Here is a 23,041-nt window from a genome sequence, read left to right as displayed (position 1 = left end):
CTGACCTAGAATTTCCTCACCGACACCCTCCATCTCTTTGCTATGCTGGAGATGTTACTCTATGTTAAAAATGTGTATTATGCTGTTTTGCCTGTAGCGTAGACTTTTTCCAGTTTGCTGTAGTTTAAACAAGGAGTAAATCTAGTTTCCTCATGTAAAGTGATGCCAAGGGCAATTACAGCAGGTGGGGTATTGTATCAGTGGTAAAAATAAATCCCAAATGAACATTCAAATGACAACCTGGAGTTTTTATTTGGAGCCAGGATTTTAAAATAGCAGTACCATGTGTAGAGAAGATGGAAATGTGTCATAATAACCATGTTTTAATATTTGGCCTTTATTTTCAGTCCACCTTCTTTGGCTTTCAGATAAGATATACTGCTTCAGTACTAAAGTAAGGTATTCTGTCAAAAACAATAAAGGATCTTTTAGCGTACAGAAGTTTTTTTGCTAAATGACGCAAAAGACATTCCAATGTATTGGGTTGCAGCTTTACTGTAGAGCTCCCAATCTCAGCCTAAAATAACAGCATCCATGGAGGAAAACAGAACAATGAACAGCCCTCCAGTCTCAGCAGGCAACTCAATAACAATAATAGAGTCCAAAAGTAATAATTCAGCACAACAGATAGATCTGAGAATAGGCCACCCACCCTCTTGGGAATAGGGCTCAATTTTCGTTCTTTACAAGGAAGATTGCCACAAACCCTGCCTTAATCGGTTTCCGCTCTAGCAATTTTTTTTTGTGCGTTCTGGCTACCACTTAATAATGGTATGAGTCGTAGGAAAAGGAACTAGGAGTAAAGATGTCACTGCCTGCTTCCTCTTTTAGTGTCAAGTCTCAACACTTTTAGTTTTGGCTTGTTCCACTGGACTGTAAAGCAGCTATTACTAAAATGGACTCGGCAAACATGACTGCAGGAAGCATGATATACAGCAACTTTATCTCAATACTCAGGGCCACCAGGGATAGGATAGTTAACTGTGGCCCTCATTGCAAAATATTTAAAAGGAAAAGAAGAGTCCTTACAACCATACTGCTCATGCAATGCAGTTTACTTGGACATTCTGACTGAGCCAGCAGGTCTGACAATTATACGGTTGGATTTCCCCATTCTTCACTACGTCCTCCAGAAACCAAAGGGAAACTCATGAGAGTAAGCATTGGCCTTGTTGCTGTTCTAAGACACACCATTCTAAGCACTTTCTGAAAGCAAAACCAATCCAAGCGTTCAAAGCAATTCAAACTAAATCATACACCCTATCATTGCCTTCAATTAACTGTGCAGCTATAAGCAGTGGGGAGGCAATAGCCTAGTGGCATTATCGCCAGACTGTTAATCCAGTGACCCAGGTAATGTCCTGGGGACCTAGGTTCAAATCCCACAATGGCAGTGGAATTTGAATTCAATAAAAAGAAAGTTCTGGAAATAAGAGTCTAATGATGACAATAAATCCATTGCCAGCTGTTGGGGAAAAATCCATCGGTTTATTAATGTCCTTTTGGGAAGCCATCCAAACATGGTCTGGCCTTCGTGTGACTCCAGACCATAGCAACTCTTAACTGCCTTCTGCAATGCCCTCATCCCATGAATGAAGTAGAAGAAAAAAATTTCCTTATGCCAGAAGAGAGAAGGAGTGTCAACAAACAATCAATTTTTCAGCCTTCAATTAACTGAGCAACTGTGCAGCCCCTCAGCCTTGCACATTATTTTTATCCAAATAATTGTCCGATACCCCCCTTAAATGATTCAATTGAACCTGCTTCCACAACACTTCCAGACAATGTATTCCACACCTTAACTACCCTTGTTTCTTTAGCAGGTTACTTTAAATCTATGCCCTCTTGTTCCCATACCTTTTACAAACTGATAGAAGTTTATAAAATAATGAGAGGTACAGATAGAGTTAATGGTAGTAGCCTTTTCCCTTCGATGGGGGATTTCAAAACCAGGTGGCACATTAAGGTGACAGGAGAGAGAGATTTAAAAAAAAAAAGACACATTCTTTTTCTTTACACGAGAGGGTGGCTCACGTGTGGAATGAGCTTCCTGAGGAAGTGGTGAATGCAGATACAGTTACAATGTTTAAAAGACTTTTAGATATATACATGAATAGGAAAGGTTTGGAGGGATGCAGACCAGGAGCAGGGAGGTGGAACTTGTTTAGTTTGGGACTACGTTTGGCATGGACTGGTTGGACTAAAGGGTCTGTTTCCGTGCTGTATGACCGAATCTAAACAAGGATGACAGGTTTACAGCACTTGTACAAACTGTGCCCCAGCTTGTGCAAGTTAAAGTTTATAGAGATCGAAGGTCAAGAAGCTGGCTGGAAGAACATTGGAATAATCAAGTACAGCGGTATGGATTGCAAGGATGGGAGTGTTCATCACATGATTCAAGTCTGGGCAGAATCAAGCAATGATAGAAATTAGTGATGGAGCGTTTAAGGTTTTTGGAGTAGATTTGTAGCTCAGGTTGTGCATGAGCTTGTGAACTCAGTTCACAGTCAAATAAAACAATATATTTGAAGCAAGCAAGCAAAATAAAAAGTACTACAGATGCTGCCAACCTGCTATATTTTTCCAGCACTGTTTCAGGTCCACAGTTCCTTGCATTCGTTTCAATATAGTTGTAGAGACAGTTCTCAATTGGGCTTCCGACAATGATCGGGGGAGAAATTAAAACCTATCGGTAGGACATGGAGTTTGTAGTGGAGATAAAAAGCAAGGCTTTGGTCCACCTAAAATTTAGCCAAAGGACATTTCTGTGCATCCAGGACATGACTACGTTAATTCCCAGTTCAACAACACCTCAATCTTAACTTCTTTTTTTTTTTTAAAATCAAATCTCCTCCCCTTCTCATTTCTCCTGCCCAAGAACGATCACCAAGACTGGAGGGTTTGAGGTTCGATAGGTTGGGGGTTTTATTCCACTGGGGGATGACCTTATAGTGGTTTTTAAAATCATGAGGGGCAGGGATAGGGTGAATAGCAAATGTTTTTTCCGAGGGGGAGGGATTTAAGAAAGGACTAGAGGCGCAGCTTGTGGTGTGTATGTCAGAGCACATGGTAGTTACATGGATAGGAAAGGTTTAAGAGGGATATGGACCAAATAGGACTAGTTCAGTTTGGGAAACCTGGTCAGCATGGACAAGTTAGGCTGAAGGGCCTGTTTCTGTGCTGTGTGACTATTCCCCATTGTAGCTCTTGACACTCTAAGTCATGTTGTTGCATGCAAACACAGTCACTGATGTTCCACAGTGATTGTGTACACACCATTGACCTCTGATTCCTGAAGCCATTACTACAGAGATCTAATGGTCCAATGGGAAGGCGAAAACTTGAGCGAATGCCGATTTTCCACAATGTCTAACTAGTCCCGAGTTCAGGCCCAAGATCTCAAACTCCCTCCATTGTAGAAGTGGGGGTGGGTGGGGTGAAGAGACGAATGAGAAAACAAGGGCAACATAGCTGTACCTGCTGTGCTATAATGATCCAGAATTGTTGATTTTTAGTTTGGGTTGTAGTTATGGAGAATTGTCTGAAATATATCCACAATTTTGTGCAATTTGCTGTCCCAATTGGGAGGGCATGGTGTCTAGGACTGCTGCCTCAATACTGGGGACTGATTTGATTCCAACCTTAGCTGACATTCTGTGTGGAGTTTGCGCAAACACCACGTCTGTGTGGGTTTCCTCTAGGTGCTCTGGTTTCCTCCTATAGTCCAAAGATGCGCAGGCTAAGGTGGATTAGCCATGAGAAATGCAAGGTTACAGGGTGTGTCTGGGTGGAACGTTCTTTGGAGGGTTGCTGTGGACTTGATGGGCAGAATGGCCTGCTTCCAGAATGTAGGGATTCTGATTCAAACTGCTGCTGTGAAATTACCACAGACCAAATCCAAAAAGCAATAATGCTCATTTGAGCCGTTTCAGTACAAATTAAGATTATCAAAACAGTGCACTTTTGATAATGGAGTTAAGGCTGTAGCAACAGTGTAGACAATATACAGGTAATGTAAAGTAAATCTACATCCTTTCAGAATGACCATGCCGAAATGAAATTCGCTAACATTAAATATTTTACCCTTCACAGTGCTGTCCTATATTTGGAAGGGTCATGTTTATATATTGAAAATCTTTTTCATGTTAGAACATGGCAACAAAACAAAAAAACAAAAAAGAGATTACATTACATGCAATCCAGTTAGTCATTTGTGAAATAAATTCAGACATTTGGAGCAGTCTGAAGCTTCAGGGAGACTGGGAGAGGGTGCAAAAGAAGATTTACTAGGATACTGCCTGGGCTGGAGTTAGAGCTAGGAGGAGATTAGAAAGGTGGGCTGCTTTTCCTTGGAGCAGCACTGATTGAGGGTCCAGATAGGAGGTGCACAAAGTTGAGGGGCTTAGATAGGGTGGATGGGAAAGCACAAATTTCCATTAGGTGGAGGTCAATAACTAGGGGCATATCGACTTAGAAGGGTAGGAGGTAGTGGTTGAAGAGCAGAGTTGGAGAATATCTCTCTGCCCAGACTTGCACATCCCTCCATCTGTAAAAAAGGAGTTCTGCCAGAAATCCTTGCAACATGCAAACTGTATTTAGATATTCACTTGCATTGCCATAGCGTTTGGGCGTGTGGGCTAAGTTCTGTAAAATTGAATTAATGTAAATCAGACTTAAGTTGGCTGGTAGTCATTAAGGGCTGAATAGCCTCCTGTATTGTGAACATCTGGCAGTTTTTTTTTTAAAAAAGTACTCTGATAAATAAATGGTTCCAGAATGCAGTACTGCCCCTACTGGCCAAGTGAGCAAATACACATCTTACCAAAAACACAAGGGCAACCTTTAGTTTTGATTAAAACGCCAGTACAGAATTCAAAGGGAACAGACAAACCAGTAGAATGAACAGATGAGTTTGGATGCAGAGCAGTGAGGTGATCCACTATAATCAGAAGAACATTACCTTGAAAGACAATAGAGAGAGTACTAATCTAAAGCAGGTGAAGAGGAGGAGAAACCAAGGTTTATATGTTCACAAATAACTGAAGGTGACAAGATAAAAGTGCAGAGGATTAAGTAAAACACATTAACAGGGGCATAGAGAGCAAGGAGGTAATGTTGAATTTGTATAAGGCACTTGTTAGATCTCAGCTGGAGTATTGTGTAGCATTCTGGGCATATTACAGAAAGGATGTGAATGCATGGAAAAGAATACAGATGTAGTGTACAGGAATAGTTCTAGAGACATGAGACACTTCACTGGAGGACACATAGAAGACAGTGGGGCTGTTTATCTCGGGGAGAAGGTGGCTAAAAGGAGGAAATCTGGTTAAGGGCTTCAAAATCAAGAGGCTGGAGAGGGAGAAACTGTTCTAGCTTGTAAAACAGGATAATGAGAGGGTCTAGATTTAAAAAAGGTGATTTCCAAGTGAAGCAAAGGGTGATGAGAAAAATAAACACAACTTTTCACCAATAACTGCTTACTGAAGCACTGCCCAGAAGTGTGGTGGAGGAATACTCAATGGAGGCTTTGGATGACTATTTGGATTAAAATAGTGTAAGAGTGGCAAAGTGGAAGGAGAGAAAGTGGGTTTGCAGTATGATGCCCATTTAAAGAGATACAATGGGCTGAATTGCCTCTCTACGGTGTTTGTTAGAGAGAAAACCAATCTCAGCTCAAGAGAGTTCCAGGAGGAACGCTACAGCTGGCCTAGCTAAAAAGGAAAAAAAGAGAGTTTGGCTTGGAGATAGATCGGTTGGGAAGGTGCAAGGGGAGAATTGAAATAGACACTGTTACATGTAGGCAAGCCCCAGGAACCAGATTGAGGGATTTTGCTGCTGCTCCCCAAAGTCCAATAACTGCTCTGCATGCAGTGTAGACTTCAACATAACTAGTTATTATGAAGAAAGCTCACACTTCAAGTTTCCCTTCACAGAGTCACCCCTTCAAGGCAATGGTGGGCAAAATGCAGAGACCAGTCACAAGTCCCTTATCTGCACAAGAGTTTATAAAGGAAGGCTCTGTTAAGTGTGTCTATGAGCCTCATCATTTAAAATTATGACAGGGGGACTATTAAGAGGAGGGACTAACTGGCATGTGTTTAAAACCTCTAAAACACTGAACATGGCTGGATTCAGAGGAATAGGTAGCAGTCACCTCACCCCTAAATCTGGCAGCATGCCTAAGTACCATCTGCACAAGAAAACAGCACTGACATCATCCAGTTGATCTTCCCCACTCAAAATTTATTTAAAAACCCTAAACTAGATCAAATGCTCAAGTTCACTGGCTGGCAGCATTTGCTTTGGTCATTCTAGTACACACTGTCTGCTCCCAGAGAGCTACAGCTGGCTGTTTACAATCTATGGACAATGTGAAACGATTCAGTAAACATGCAAGGTTGGACGTATGAGCAGTACCCAAGTGTAGTAATTGAAAAAAGTTAGCTTTCAGGAACCACACCACAAGATCTCATTAACTGAAACCAGAGAAATAATTGACTTAAAACTTCACCTAAGTAGTAACTTCACCCAATATAGTTTGGGTGCATAATAAAATCTTCTGCAATGAGATATTAGAATACCAGTGTGGGTCCCATATTGCATTGCAGTCAATTAACTGAAAAAAAAAGTCACAGTGGCTAAATACTGTTTCCTCAAATCAGATGGCCTGTTATACCAAGGGCTGAGGTTTTTAATTCCCAAATTAAAAGCAGATGCAAAGTTCCAACAGGGCTTATAGAAGCCAAGTTGTTGACTGCACTACACATTAGTCCTAGGTTTTGAGATTAATTCTAACGTTGTGTTTTGGGTTCAGATAGCACAGAGGAAGCAGCATGAAGGTCGGAGACCAACAGAAAGAGCTACCCACTGCCAGGGGGCAGTTTGGTGGAGTAGACACAAGAGGAGGAGGAGGAGGAATTGGATCGGAAAAGCATAAATGTAAACACCAAACTACAAAGGAAATCTCAAAAGGAACCAGTAGGAAGAATCATCTGACTTAGAGACCATTGAAATTTGCTCCTAGAGATGGTATATGGTTACCAGAGCTGGTCAGGGGACTAGGACAAGATGGATATATTGGAGAGAGAGACATTGGAGGTCTACAACGAAGACTCAAATTACCAGTTATTGTTTCAAACAGAAGCAGGCTGACTGTCAGCAATACAGCTAAACTGTGTTGAATAGCTTGATACTACTCCTACATCTTATTGTTGTTATCTCAAACAAAAAAAAAGAACCATCTTGAATATACGAGATCCTCATTTCTCAGGCTTAGTGAAAGTAAAAATAATAAATTTTTAAACTTAATGTTTAACAATTCTTTAAATGTCTTCAGCCATTTGTTGCCCCCTGTATGAATTAGGGCTTTACAATTTCCCTGCTCCAATTCCACACCCTCTTTAAAAGGGCTTACCCAAACAGGTTTTTAAAAAAGAAATGGAGGATTTAAAATCTTTGGTCTGCTGATTTGTTAGCTTTCTGCTAACTTCCAGTATTTTGCTGTTTGATTTCCAGCACTTGCAATAAAGTTGCTTTTAATCCATTTAAAGTATTAAGGAAGAGAGACAGGACTGGAGAAATTGAGCAGATATGATATTATTGGAGGAGGAGAATAGTTAATGTTTGGTTCTAGTATGATTCTTCCAAATCAGCTCTGATGTCACACTGGACTCAAAAGTGATCAACAGTTTTTCTTTCCACCAATGCTGCCAGACCTGCTTAGCATCTCCAGCAGGAGGCATTCATTTCAGATTGCCAGCACCCACAGTATTTTGCTTTTAATGGAATGAAATATCGTGCCAGCTGTTTCATGTGTTAATATCAGGGAAAAGTTTGCTTCCTGTTCTGAGGGAGTTTATGCAGCCTTACAATGTTGAAGAGGTGGCCTGCATGGCATGGCAATAGTATCAATCAAATGACTACCCTGGTTTCCTGGATTAACACAGGGGACACTAGTTCAGATCCATGGGATTTCATCAGATTCTCAGTTCTGGTTGCCATTACTATTATGAATCGTCAAAAACACCTGTTTGGAAAAGGGAAACTAGAGTCATGTGACTCAGACCCACAGTATTGCAGTAGACTCAACCTCAACACCCCCTCCCCTCCAACCAATCCCTCATGTGTCATAAGTCAATCAGTTCAAAGGAACAAATACCGGCCTTGCTAGCAATGCTCACACCAAGAAAAAACCTGTCCTTCAAAACAGCTTAAAAATCTTAGATTTCCTGGGACTCTGAACATGCAACAGGCCTTTCAACTCCTCCATCTATACCAAACATGGCATTGTATATTAATCCAATCTGCCTGCATGTGGTCTATATCCCTTTATTCCCTGCCTGTTCATGTTTAAATACCTCAAATGTTGCTAGCATATCTGCTTCTACCACCTCTTGGCCAATTTGATTGACAATCACACTTTTGTCCCTAACAAGGACCAACTTATTCGTGACTAGTAGACATTCCATAAAAAGTGGACCTTCAACTGCCCACAAACCTCCAGCTGGAGTTGACCCATACAATAATTTAACAGCGCTTCAATTTATACTCCAACATCTTTAGATGACTAAAAAAGTTTAGTCATCCTTTAAGTTTTTCTTATCCACCTTTTCCCAGAGCACTCACCATCAAGTGATCGTTAGAGCCCACTTTGCATGACTGGTTAGAATGTAGGAAGACCACTGTCTCTCCTTACCATTGCCCAATGCAGTGGATCAAAACTTGTATAAATCATACAGAATGTATGAGTCCAGCTTGGATTCTTGGAGAAATTATCCCTATTCTAGCACTAAATAGCTAGATAGCCAGTTGCTGTAATTGCATCAAGTCAACTGTATCCATATGCTACACTACCATTTAATATCATATACACCCAAATGTCTTATGACATTTTATTGAAGTATTCCAAGAGATCTACATAATTACTTTTAGTCAGTGTTTTCCTCCAAAGTGCATTATGATCAGTTGTCCTTTAAAAGTTTGTGCTGACTCCATTAACCTCAAGCATTTAAATTGAGGCCAGAATCCCTACTTGTGGGAGTCAGCCATTCAGCCCATCAAGTTTACACTGGCCCTCTGAAGGAGAATTTCACTACCACCTACCCTATCCTTGTAACCCTGCATTTCCCCTGGCTAATCCCTCTAGCCTGCACATCCCTGGACACTATGGGCAATTTAGCATGGCCAACCCACCCTAACCTGCACATCTTTGGACTGTGGGGAGGAAACCGGAGCACTGGGAGGAAACCCACACAGACACAGGGTGGTCTTTGTGGAGTTTGCACAGATGCCCAGGGCTGGGATGGAACCCAGGTCCCCGACAGCAGTGCCAACCACAGACATTGGGGTTGGTAGCACATCCTTTCCAAATTAGCCTGGGATTTTATTTTTAAATCCATTCACAGGATGTAGAAGTTTCTGGTTAGGCCCAGTATTTCTTACCCATCCTGAATTACCCAGAGGGCAGTCAGAGTCAACAACATTGCTGTGGGTCTGCAGTCACATGTAGGTCAGACTAGATAAGGATGGCGGTTTTCTTCCCTAAAAGGGCTTAGTGAACCAGATGGGGTTTTTTCCAAAAAAATTGCTTCATGGTCATCATTAGACTCCTAATCCCAGATTTTCATGGAATTCAAATTCCATTATCTGCAGTAGCAGGATTCAAACCCAGGTCCCCAGAACATTAGCTGGGTCTCTGAATTAACAGTCCAGTCATAATACCACTAGGCAGTCACCTCTATTGACTAGAATATGAAAAGGTGATGATTAGTCAATAAGCTGTAGGCTTGCTTCACCTTGTACCGCCCCTCAAAAAAAAAAGATTTTTTAGCTTAAGCTATGGTAGCAGCAATGTCACATGTACATCAGGTTTGTTCAAGTATTTGCTCAAATTCAAAAAAGCTGAGCAGTTTAATTGGAGACTATTCCAAACAGTCAATTGAAGAAATGTGGTTGTTAAATCTGGATTTAGCACAGGGGGAGTAAAGTGAAAAGGCTCTTACCAGAAGTTGTTCCATGTCTTTACCCCCTCTTCAATCAACTCAGGAGTGTCAAATCCAGAGAGTTGTTGTTTTTTTTTTTTTAAAACTAGCACCTTCTTGGGAGGAATTATTCATCTATTGTTCCCCCCCACAAGTGTGCATTGGAATCACAAGAAAGCAGGTTGGAGACTTTGACACCTTCAGATTTTCTGTTTTATACTGGTTTATCAATGTTACAGAAACTCACCCTTACAGCACTGATATCAAACAAATCACTTAAAACAGAACATTTACAGATTCAAAAAAAGTTGAGTGACAATGTGAACCCCAATTTCTTTTTGCACAATTAGGACTACAGGATACAAAGAGACCCAGAGTACTTAGTACACAACTTCATGTCTCCATATATCAGGAGATAATGTGCTAAATCCATTTCATGTCCACACTAACAATGGGCCAATGATTACTCTTGCTCAAGTCATTCAGCTACAAGATTAAATCTTGTAGGGCATTGATCATTTTACCGACAAACAGGGTTAGACAAGTTCAGAGGAGAAAAACTGGCAAAACAAACTCAAAGCAGAAAACATAGCCTGGTGTTTGGGTGCCTTACAGGCATAAGGAGGCTGGCACCTTTGAGAGAGAATGAGATATATTTGGAAAATAATCTCCTATGACAACTATGCAAGATATGTGCTAATGTTTCATGAAACTCTCATACAAAAAAGTGACCAAAGACCAGACATGTAGTGAATTGTGATGTGAGATTCTGCTAGGGGTGAATGGGTGGAGAGAGTGTTACGAGGACCAAAGAGGCCCATTGGTTGTGGAATGTGAGAAAAAATTAGATGATCATCCTTAATAAACAAAACCTCTTTGGAATGGGGCAAGACTTCAAATAAGTTAACAAAGTGAGAAAACAACATTAAAAAAGGTCACTCCGGAAGCCACTCAACCCCTGGGTTAATTCTGCAGTGTTTTCTTTCAAGTAAATTTAGTAAGTCATCTGCATTCTAACCATCTCCGAGAAAATAAATCCCTTGACAGAGGTTGGCATGGGGTGTGGTCAGAGCCAGTTTAAGTGAATAGGGACACATTCAAACTCAGCCTTCCTGCTCTGCCAAAAGAGCAATTTTTACCCCTTATTGGGGTTAAAAACAAAAAAGGAACTGACATTTTTTAAATGTACACCAGAATACTTACAGTTAACAATTATATCTACAAGCTGTTAAGGGTAGCTTCTCTTTATTCTTCCATACACCATTAAGTGGCTTGTTTCGAGTACCGAGGTAGCCAGGAATTTGGCTAGAGTCTCTGTTCCTTCACTTTTTTAAAAAAAAGTTTTGGGGATGTTTAGATTCTATTCTACATAGAAGGATCAGAGACAGTAAGCTTTGCTATCACAATGACAACTAGAAGGGTGAATTCTGCAGAAGTACGTTGGGAAAAATTCAGCAATTTCAGAATTTAAAACAAACTTGGTCTTAGCCATGCTCATATCCAAAAGATAGATATCCATTCTATTCCATTCCACACCCCTCCCCCCCCCCCCCACCCTGCATTGGGAAAGGATTTCAGGAAGAAGGTAGGAGTTGGAGGAAACATTCCCAGCTCAAGCCAAGATGCAGCCCATAATAAGTTCACATCTGGGCAAACATGGGGCCTTCATGCTCTTCACCACTCCCAAAATATATAATACTTCTTTTTTTTTAAAGATAATTGAAGTTTAGAAAAACTGCTGAATTTTTAAAAAGTTCATTAAATAATCCAATACAAAATCCACAGATCAAAAATATAGCCATCCTCTTGCTCTATTTATAAGAATGCTTCCTCTATACTCTGGATTGAAGTGCCAGGAAGATGTGTTGAAATGTTCATTACCACTGTGTCCAGTTAGTACTGTGACCTTTCCTTAGATACCTGAGTAATTCAAAGGGGTCCTCATCTCCATTTAGGGAGAAGTCAAAAGGACGAGATGGAAAGGGACTCTGATCATCAGGCATCTGTAAAGATACAGTATATTGATTTAGAGAGAATGCAATCTTACACAATTAATCCAAAGTTTAGTTAATAATAATTACTAAGAAATAGAACACAGCAACAGATCTCATAAGGGGTCAGGTTCTTGTGCTGGGGTAGGGCAACATTGTCGTTGGACTATTAATCTAGAGAGCTAGGTAACATTCTGGCAACCTGGGTTCAAATCATCATGGAATCCCTAGTGATGTAGCAGGCCATTTGGCCCATCGACTCCAAGCTGTCCCTGAACAGCATCCCACTCAGACCCATCACCCTACCTATCCTTGTACCCCTGCATTCCCCATGGCCAATCCACCTAACCGGCACTTGGACTGGAGGAAACAAACAGACAAAGAAGATGCAAACTCCACACAGACAGACAGTCACCAGAGGCTGGAACCGAACCTTTGTCCCTGGTGCTGTGAGGCAGCAGTGCTAACTACTGAGCCACATGCTGGCCTGCATGGCATTTGAATTCACTAACATAAGGCTCCTCTGGTGCTGTGCTGGTGTCCCTGCCTCAGTGCCAGAAGATCCAGGTTAGTGTTTCACATGCCCCAGAGGTGGGTCACAACATTTCCAAATACCGAGGCACCCATTTAAAGATCACTTGTTGAAAATTCAACCCTCTAGAAGATCTGGAACTCACTTCCCTAGAAAGCAGTAGATGCAAGGATATTGAACAAAGCAGAAATAGATACATTCTTAAACTTAAAAGGAAGCAAATCTTTAGTGGGCAGGCAGGAATGTAGAGTGAAGACCAGTTAGATCAGGCAGAAGGGGGTGGAGAAGGCTAGAACTGGCCTTAAATGACTGTTCCATATTCATGTTCATGTCTGTCAGACATAATCATTCATTAAGTAAGTATTTTAAAAATAAAGGAAAATTACTGTTCATACCCACAATTAGAAGTGAGTGTTGGCCAGCAGCCCACATCCTATGAAAAGGATAAAAAAAACAGACTGAAGGCCATTAGATGAGCTCCATAGAAATCAATTATGGATTAAAACACAAGAATTTTGCTTCAGTTAATTGACAACATTTGGGCTTGTTCAGGAAAAAAAAAAAAAGAAGTTTTTCCTCTCCCCCACCCCCCCCAACAAACACCAGAATTGTTGGAAAGGCATCAATAGTTTGAAATGCAAATATTCCTGGCTGAAAGAAACAACATATTGCTGAGAAAAGTGGAAGTCAGTGGAGATGGCCAATTAAGAGCTTTATACTGGTACTGTTCAAGCATATAAAAGGGGGCCTCTTGTGGCACAGAGGTGATGTTCCTACCCCTGGACTGGGACCCAGGATTCAAGTCCCACCTGTTCCAGGAGGTGGGGAATTAACATCTGGAAAAGGTGGACTAGAAAAACAGGTCAGTGTATAAAATGAATTGAGGAAACCTTCCATGAGGATTTTTTTTAAAATCTTCGAAGAGGGTTGGAGACATGGGTGCCTTCATATTTGTTTTAATACCTATCTCCATGTTGAGACAAAACAGAAAGGAACACTTTAGTAGCAGTGATGCAAGTTTAAAGACATCACCATAGTTTAGTTTGCAACTTGTTACTTTGTTCAAGATGCAGGCAGCCTTTGGAGCATTTAACTCCGCCAAGCTTTTCAGGAATGGATCTGCTGTACAGAGAAATCTTTTAAAAGCCCCAAGTTGTATTGATTGAAAACCTCCACACACCCAGCAGTGTCCAGTGTTCTTCAAAGCAAGTTTGATACCATTTACATGATTTGTTTTCCCCACTGAGTTATTGTAAATTATGAAATAAAGCTTGAATTTGGTTTGTACATGAAATGGATGACATTCTAGGCAGGTGACCCAGTGAACACATTGCAGCCTAGATGATCCAAGCCCTCTCCGCAAGTACGAGAGCAGATATTGAAAGCAATGTGCAATTGGATGCAATTGAGGAGAGTTTTCTCTGATCTGAGTCACCATGAACAGCCATGCCTTCAACCAACCACACAAGCCCCATTTGTTACAATACAAAGCCTCCAATCTCTTTCTAGTTCTCTATTCCTTAAGCCTTACAGTTGGTCATCCTTCCCATTACCTCTTTTGGATTAGCATCCTTTTTCCCCTCAAATATACTTCTTTTAAAGAAATCGCTAAAGGTTTTCAACTAGAACAATCCTGTGTCAGAGACCTGTTTTGTTAGTAATCTATTTCATGTTAGATGAGAGACTACATGACAGCTTACCAATGAAGAATTGCTTGTAGTCACATTGGTGTAGCACAGGGGACCAAACCATTGCTCCAGGGGCCTCTTTGCTTTGTCCATTCCATGTAGAGGAGACCAAATACCTATCCCACTTCTGAAACAGAGTGGCAAATTATACCAGAGGCCTTTAACAGTTAAGAAAAGCCGAAATACAAGTGACCAAATCACAGCAAGTTTCAGGTAAATCTCCTCCTCCCGTTCAGATTGAAGAACATTGCAGGAGCCAACTGACCATTTACTTGAATTAGATGCTTCTGCAGAATCCCACTGTTTCATTAGGTGATGGTGCCTGGCCAGTCAACTTAAAGCCAGCTAGTCCATTAGAGCAGTTACTTTCTAGTAGCAAACTGCAAATTAACTGCAAACCTGGAGTTGAAACATCATTTAGTATGTGAAGTAACAAAATGACCCTCTACATGTGCTGTAGGGAGCCATGCTGAAATGCACTGGATTCAGGAATATCCAAAACCATTATTACTTTTGATGGAAAATCATGCAGCATCTCAGACTATTGGTGGGAAAGCAGTCTCTGTTACATGCAGTTGCTATTTCAGGTTAGATTTCCAGCCCCCCACCCGCCTTTTGCCATCATCTTCCTGATGGCATTGCATTCTCTTCATGGAAGCCTGTTCCATGGGAAGAGTCACCCTCTAGTCACTCAAAGTTGCAGTACCTAACCTATACAAGGGTGACCATTAACACAGAATCCTGAACCAAAGAGAGGGGATATGCACAAACTAGGTCCAGGCCATACAGGGATAAACTAGGAAGCACTGAAATCAAATGGAAACAAAGGTCTAGGAATGTCCCCTACTCCCTATCCCTGGCAAGGGCATTCTGTTTTGAAATTTAGTTGACTAGAGACAGATTGCTAGATTTATTAGGCAAAGCTAAAGAGTTGAGAAACAAAGGGTGAATTAAAAAGGCTTAAAAAAAACACATCATCCAATTTAATTGAACAGATACGAAAAGAGTGAAAGGTTAACTCCAGTTTGTGCTGTTGTGTACAAGGTGAAATTTATCAAGGCAGCTAGAATATTGATGACATTTTACATACATTGACTTCAGGCCATCTTCCTGCTCATATGGTGGATCCCAAGCATGGAGTGCCTTCCTCCACAGCCGAATCTGCTTATCCCAGGAGCGGCGGCTATATTTCTTGTACTTGTTGGGAGTTTGGGGGTGTATTCCTGGCACTCGGAGTCTCCTTTTCAGAACAAAATTGATAATAGCATCTTAAATCATTTGTCTCCTTTTTCTCTTCTCCCCCTCCCCCAGGGGTGTAATGCCACCTGCAGAGGATTCTTAAATTGTAAAACAATCCAGTCTATCTCTGACAATCATCTGATCGGTTGGATAAATAAAGCAAGTGTTTGTAAACAATGATGGGCATAGCTGGCAAGTGAGACAATAAAGTCAAGGCTGTGTTTGGCTGGGGAGGGAACTCTAACTTAGCAATTTCTCTTACAATGGTAATAAAAGACTTGTCAGCTTTAGTTATGTGACAAACATGAGGTTGTCTGGCACTAGAGTTTTAATTCTTTTTTAAAGAAGCAAACACAACCTTAGATCTAGATAAAAGTGATACCACTGTTGTAGAATCGCTTAGCCTTCTTAGCAAGGGGATCTCATTTTCCACATGGGGAACTTGCAGCCTGCAGGACCCAATCAAGTTCAACAAATTTAGAGTCTAAACATATACTTCTGTCCTTGAACCACCGCCACTCGTACCCCACGCTCCCACCCCCACCCCACCACCAAACACATTGTCAGTCATGGGCTGCCTTCAGCCCAGCCAACCCATTTTGACCCACTCACGATTCCATTATTAAATATCTTTTTCTTCAGCATCCATTGCTGTGTCTCCCTGGGCGCCATTTCTGCCTATCTACTCACTCCTTCCCCATCCCAGCCCTTACAACTGACCCCATCTTCAGTGTAAATATCAACCCCCTCCCCTTAGCTACAATCGGTCCTGAAGAAGGGTCGCTGAAGTCAAAGTGTTGCCTCTGCTTTCTCTCCCCACTGATGCTGCCAGGCCTGCCAAGTTTCTCCAGAAATTTACCTCTGTCTTAGTGGAGACAGCTAAGCCTGGACCCGGAGTTTGATTGACAACTCCAGCCCTCCCTTCAATTGTAGGATTTTGATATTTTCTGCTCAACCAGTTCAGGGCTGTTGTCACATTTCTGGAGTGGGTGGGACTTGAAACCAGGCCTCCTTGTTCAGAGTTACTACTGTACCCCTGGAGCCTCCAGTTGTAATTTTTAACCCCCAAAAAAGAAAAGTAGCAAAAAGCTGATGTTTCAGGTTTTGCAGCTTTTGCTACTGATATTCAGGTAAAGTCTGGATAACTGACTTCATATGGCTTGTAGGGAAAGAGATTCAAGTGGAGAATTAGGACTTAATGGCTTTCAGCATTTTGGAAAAATAATTAGAATTTCACTGTGACTATAGAAAGTTTGTTGCTTTGATAGTGTATTCTAAAGCAGAGGCGGGGGGCCTTAGGAGAGGGGCAGAGCAAGAATAGCTTGACATTTGACTTGGACGGGGCTAAAGGTTTTGCTTTTTCTGTATGTAGCTGGGATGAAGTCCACAACACAGGAGGTGAGTTTTGTTTTAAAAGCAAACAGTCTGCACAATCCTCATTGCAACCTCCAGCCATTTCCCCAGTTGGCTGACCAGCTTGCACCTGTATGTAACGCTGACAGTCACATCTGACGCTACTTTCTCAAAGTGAACCCAGACATTCCCCCCCCAATCCCTGCTACTTACCTGGAGAATATCCAGGTCCTTGTGCCTGATCTATGCTGCAGGATCGGGAAGATGTCAAAATGATGTAGTCAAGGCAGCTAAATCCCAAGTGTCCTCTCACCAAAGGAGAGGTATTCCTCGCTTGAACGCAGAATTTGAGCCCTTTCATAAACCATTTTCCATGGTGTAATGGCTATTGCCATCTTGACCAGGAAATTCTATAATCAGCACCAGAAGTGAGGATTACTCAATAAATCTCTACAAAAAGTGATAGTGTGTTGTCATTCATTGTGATAAACATGGTCACGTACCCAACTTCAAAATGCCTCCTTCACTCCAAATTACTTTAGTGTTAAAAAAGCAATAACTTACTTTGGGACTTCTTGCTGGTATCTCGGATAGGCAGGGGTGTTCTTTCCATAATCTATCTGCTTTTGTCGCCTCCTCAACACTGTTTCATCTGTTTCAATTTCAGATTGTTTCCAGCATTCAGCTGGAGAGTCAGAAGCTGGTGCAGATACACTCCAATGCCTGTAGTTTCTGTAGCGGAGGAAGTGAAGACAAAGAACAACCTGAACCTCAGACAAGGAGTAATATTTTTCAATATCATACACTCTAGCATCATCTTGTTAGCGAACACTGTTGGAATAGGCTTATATCTAATCCACTGATGTGATCTTCTGCAGCACAGGGAAGGTTTGGCCTTGGTAGCACACAGACGCACACCACTATCTTCCTCAAATAGGTTCCAGCAACACATTTCAATCAGTGTTCTTTCCTTGGCTCGGGGGTCTTCCTAAAAAGCCAGAATTAAATCCAAAATATATGGTGTGCTGCTTGTATCTTACAACTCGTTTCTTGTATTGTGGAATTTTCACAGTACCTTTTATATAAAAAAACATTACTAAAGCCAGCATAGTCCTACTGGACCATAGGGCTGCCTTCTCATTAGGGAGATGGCTAGCAATGGTTTGACCCATGGGTCACCAGGCCTCAGGCAAGAAGAAGAGGTTGAATCAATCATCATAGCATCTCTACAGTGTGGGAGCAGGCCATTCAAGTCCACACTGACCCAACCTCATCCCTGTAACCCTGCATTCCTCATGGCTAATCCACCTAGCCTACACACTTTTGGACTGTGTGCCCTTCACGCAAACTTCACCCTGATGCAGGAATTGACCCAAATTGTTGTGACTACCCTGCATTGCAAGTCAGTTGTCTCATTAACTGATCCCTGTACTGTATAGGACTGGGACATAGACGGTTATGTGATTTATAAAACCCAAGGGGATGTGGGCAGAGACAGTGACAATAGAGTTTCCTCAGATCATGGATTTCGCTGGCAAGGCCAATATTTATTGTTCACCTCCAACTGCTGGAGAAGATGGCTCACACCATCTTGTGTTTTTGAATATAATAACGCAGTATAACTGCTGTTTGCAGAGGGACTAACCCTATTGCTGTAAATCAAGCAACACAGCCCTAAATCAATCATTTCGGGACAAGAGGTTTCTTAAGGATATATCAGTAGCTACATGTAACTCCAGACCTGCTGTAATGTGGTTACTTACCTAACCTCAGGTCAATAAGTGCTGGTCCAGCCAGCGACACTCCCATCCCATGGATGAATTTTATTAAAAATGGATTTTCACATGGGTTTAGTAGTCACCATTTTTGATGGTAGTAACTTTAATGCCAGATTGCTGTTTTAGTCCTGAGTTGCTAGTCTAGTAACATACTAATCGGTCATGTGTTTCTCCATAAAGCAAGCAGCAGACAGGTCATTTGTAACGTTGGTAATTGTCAGCACATTGGTAGAGCAGCCTGAAAGACAGGCAGCCACATTTTGGGAGTTAATTTTAGACAGATGCTTTTATTCAGCCTGGATGATGCATTATCTTAACGTATCAAGTCCAAAAGCATCTCAACATAAAAGCCAAAGGCCATCTTATCAGTGAAAACATCCTGTTTTTATGTTAGCCTCCCAAGCAAGTTCAGAAGGCTATGAGAACATTTGCAGTGTAACATTTACATTAAGAAAACATGCACCTTTTCTCCCAAGCCCATGCTCTGTTAGGCTCTGATTCTGTACCCACTCCAATGCTGGCTGTTGTAGGTATACAGGCATCAGCCCTAAAGGACAAGAGAATTCAGACTGATTAAGACATACATAGTAATGACTTATTGAAATGTCAATAGATTGATGGATGATCACAACTCAATACAGAAGTGAGCATTTCCCAAACAAATAAACTGGCAACATCTGCAAGACATGATATGTGCCTTCCTTTTAGAAAAGGGAAGTTTAGCTTTAGATCAAGTCCTCATATACATGATTTAAGGATTTTCTTGCATGTGAGGTGTCCAGATTTTGCACACAGGCTAAATTGAAATCAATGAACCTGTGTGTCTGTTATCCTTTTTGTTACAAAAATCCTTACACCTCTGGCCCCAGCAAAACAAGTCAAGGAGAAGACAACCTCACAGTAAGGATTTTAAAAGAATTGCTTATTTATACTTCAGATGCAGTCCAGTATAAGATTCCCAAATGGAAAATAACTTGCAAATTATGGTACTTTATCACTACTTCAGGTGATTCAAAAAAATTTAAAAAACATGAAGACGGTGTTATTGAATTACTTATTTACAGGCAAATGGCAGTTAATTTATGGCCAGCCAAATCCAGTGATTTGAACCAGTTACCTGGTGGCATTTGGAAAACACTTTAAAAGGCAAGTGTCAGTTTTTCCAGAATGTTCAGTAAAGAGTTCTTACAAGCACATTGTAGGTAACATCACATGAAAGAATGCACTTGTGAATAGATCTTTCACTCAATACTGTATCTGAATGTCAGATAAAACACTTGTCTGGGATTGAACCCCCAACTATGACAAAAAAAAAAGGGCAGGTGCACCCTCAGTGATCACGTACACATCTTATCCCCATGCTGAGCTGACACTAGCTTAAGGTGCTGAAATTCCACCCTAGCTCAAAAAACAATATTTAAGACTATGGTTCCTCATCTCAGAGAGAAGTGGGACTTCCTGGATCATGTTTCTCAAAAGTAATGAGATGATAAACAACCTACCTTGGCTCCTTAAATTTTGTCAGCCACCAAAAAACAAAAAGACAAACATTTGTACTGAGCAAGGATAGCCCAAAGAGGAGAAAAAAAAAAGGTGATTAGCTTGGCTTCCTTCCAATTCAAAAACAAATTGCTGCATTTTAGTTGTAGTATGGAAGGAGCAATTAAGCTTAAAATGTTAAGAAGCTTCCTTCTTCCTTCCAATTAATTCAGTACTTGGAAGTACAGTGTAAAGTTAGACCAAAAACTAGGAAGATCAAGTGACTTCCAGGCGTGCTACTGAGATAAGTCAGTAGTTGGTGGAAGTGTTACCATAGCCTCAGTAAAGCTAGTCACTGACAAAAGAAAAAAGGTAACTGCTACTTGACAAATGGAGCAAATCTCCCAAATACATATCATGTGACTTCCTTCTTGCTACAAAAGCAAGTCACATTGCAAATAGGAACCATTTAGCCTTAGTAAGAGCAGCCCAATACATGAAAGTGATGGTTGCATCGCAGTTCACACCTCAACAAGTCAGAAACAAATCCAGTAAGAGAAGTTGTAGAGCTGGATGAACACAGCAGGCCAAGCAGCATCAGGAAGGCTGACGTTTTGGGCCTAGACCCTTCTTGGCCGAAACATCAGCCTTCCTGCTCCTCTGATGCTGCTTGGCCTGCTGTGTTCATCCAGCTCTACACCTTGTTATCTCAGATTCTCCAGCATCTGCTCCAGTTCCTGCTATCTCAGTAAGAGAAGGAACTGTTTCTCCCAAGAGGATAAGTTGAAAAAAAGGGGAGGGAGGAAACAAACAAACAAACAAGGTTAGCCAATGAAAGTGCTGTAATTTTATCTGTCCATTATCTCTTTCCAATTTGATTCCATAAGGAATTGTGAAACTACTTGTTGTAGGTGTCACAGTCTGAAAACACACTTACGGATGGCACCACCATCTATCACAATGCTCTATTAATAGCCTCACCTTTTCACTGCCCAAAGTAGTGAGTCAACATTTGGAATTGCTGCTGCACCCACATTTCCAAAGTCCAACCATGGAACGTGAGCATTTGTATTTCCGGCTTCCCTGTCACAAAAAGTAGTAAATTTCAGTGTTTCCAATGAAGTTTTGCACCATTCAAGATGATAAAACAAAATTTCACAAACAAGGTCATTTTCCATGCAGCATGGAGTCAGGAAAAATCTGACAATTGAATTTTGGCCAAAGATTACTTATAGGAAACAAGGCCAGATGTACAGTAAGCCTTTACCAGAACAACAATCCTTGTACCAAAAAAGTGTACGATTTAATATTTCTATTGAAGGTAATTTTATGGCCCAAATTGAACATAGGCAGTTATGTATGCCATTGAAACTTTCATATCAGGAACCTGATCAAGATTGCTTTAAAACACAGGTCACCCATAAGTGTTTGCTGTAGCATTGACTGGATTGGAACTTCTGCCCCAGTGGGTCAAAGAAAGATCAGAATGCTAGAACACCACTGAACCCACAGCAATTTTTAAAATTGCAAAGCTTTCTATAATACAGGCATCACTTTGAGACACAGGTTAGCAATCAGCTTTGTCCTCAACTCTTTCAAGTTGCAAGTTCAGACCCATCATTAACTTAAAGTTTTCCCAGCTGTCCGCACAGAAGTTGCCTAGAATTTTACCATTGGTTAAAACAAAACACAAGCCAATCAGCAGCAATAAAAACAAAGCATGCTCAGATTGGTTTAACACTTAATTATTTTCCAAGTCATCACATCATAAGTTAAAATAAACCAGAGAATTTTAGGTGGCACCATTCCAGCACTGTTTTAAAAACCAGTCTGCAGCACTTTGAAGAGCTGAAAGCATTGGAAAAATCCTGTGTTACACTTTACTCCATCCACTAGGTGACAGGAGAATTAATATTGAGAAGATCAGTTTAAAATCCACTCAAAAGCATAATAACAATAAAAACTCAAAGCCACAAGCTAAACAAGAAGAAAAAAAAAATATTAAATGACATTAAGCCACACAGAACAAGGTTTTACAGACAGGGAGCTACAGATAAATACAACTTGTTTTATCCAATCTCCCAAGGGGCTAGTCAATCCCAAAATTAAAAATTTAAGAGAATGATGGCTAACTAAATTAGATTTTGACCCCTGTAGGTGGCTCATAATATCACTTCTATAATCAGTGATACAATATTCTCTAAATAGTACAATATTCTATACATGATATTCCCAGCAGTATAGGATTATGTTATTCATAAACTGATAGATTATCCTGCTCCATACTTAGATGGTTAACTTGAAAAAAAAACTTAGGTTTAACAAGATACTCAGATGTGTTTCAAAGGAACTTATTAACAAATAAAGCAAAGCAGTTAACTTAGGCTTCTCTTCCCACCCCATCAATCTGAAACAAGGAAGTTAGTTGTAAGCACTATAGAATTGTAACCTGTTTGTACGTGACTTGTGACTATAAAAGCTAGTCTGCATTATTTTATTTTTCCACCCCTCTCTCCTTTACTATTCACATTAAGAGACAGGTGCAGCTTTTAAATACTGCAAGGGGTGGACCCTGTTTCAGAATTCAACCTATTGGACTGCTGCATAATAAGGTTGATTATTCCTCCATACCAAATATTATCTTAAAGACCCCATGATGCATTAAACTGTTAAACCTGACTAGCACATTGAAATAATATCAAGTTGGTGACTGATATTTTAAACCACTCTTTCAAAGTGCACAAGGTAAGAAATCCAATTATACCTCATTAAATATTTAACCCTTCACCAACAGGCATATAGAAAAACAGGACCAAAAACAGAAATTGCTGAAAGAGCTCAGCTGATTTCTGAGGAAGGGTCACTCGATCCAAAACATTAACTCTGATTTCTCTCCACAGATGCTGCCAGAACTGAACAGGCCATACAAAAAAAAACTGGATCCAAAACAGAAATTGCTGGAAAAGCTCAGCAGGTCTGGCAGCATCTGTGGAGAGAAATG

At 40.9% G+C, this 23,041-nt stretch overlaps 1 protein-coding gene across 1 annotated transcript; it reads right to left on the bottom strand.

Annotated features, from left to right (window-relative positions):
- Positions 1-10,175: 10,175 nt before the first annotated feature.
- Positions 10,176-22,600, bottom strand: LOC125484497. The gene is made up of 7 exons (XM_048603394.1): positions 22,490-22,600; positions 21,022-21,123; positions 19,025-19,108; positions 17,348-17,515; positions 15,282-15,431; positions 14,204-14,318; positions 10,176-11,983 (listed from the first exon to the last, which is right to left on the bottom strand). Exons 1-7 carry the CDS (start codon positions 22,528-22,530, stop codon positions 11,858-11,860), a joined length of 786 nt encoding a protein of 261 aa, XP_048459351.1. The 5' UTR covers positions 22,531-22,600; the 3' UTR covers positions 10,176-11,857.
- Between the last annotated feature and the right edge of the window lie 441 nt (positions 22,601-23,041).

This window comes from Rhincodon typus, chromosome 12 (genome assembly GCF_021869965.1).
Source record: "Rhincodon typus isolate 14 chromosome 12, sRhiTyp1.1, whole genome shotgun sequence".
NCBI classification, from domain to species: domain Eukaryota; kingdom Metazoa; phylum Chordata; class Chondrichthyes; order Orectolobiformes; family Rhincodontidae; genus Rhincodon; species Rhincodon typus.
This window is presented reverse-complemented; position numbering and strand designations above follow the sequence as displayed.

Excerpts from the sequence above, each read along its gene's own strand:
- LOC125484497 (XM_048603394.1), bottom strand. The coding sequence starts at position 22,530 with ATGCAGACTAGCTTTTATAGTCACAAGTCACGTACAAACAG. Across the intron at positions 19,109-21,021 it reads CTACTTTGGGCAGTGAAAAG|GGCTGATGCCTGTATACCTA; the intron begins GTGAGGCTATTA and ends CTTGTCCTTTAG. Across the intron at positions 14,319-15,281 it reads GAAGATGGCCTGAAGTCAAT|AAGTGGGATAGGTATTTGGT; the intron begins GTATGTAAAATG and ends ACTCTGTTTCAG.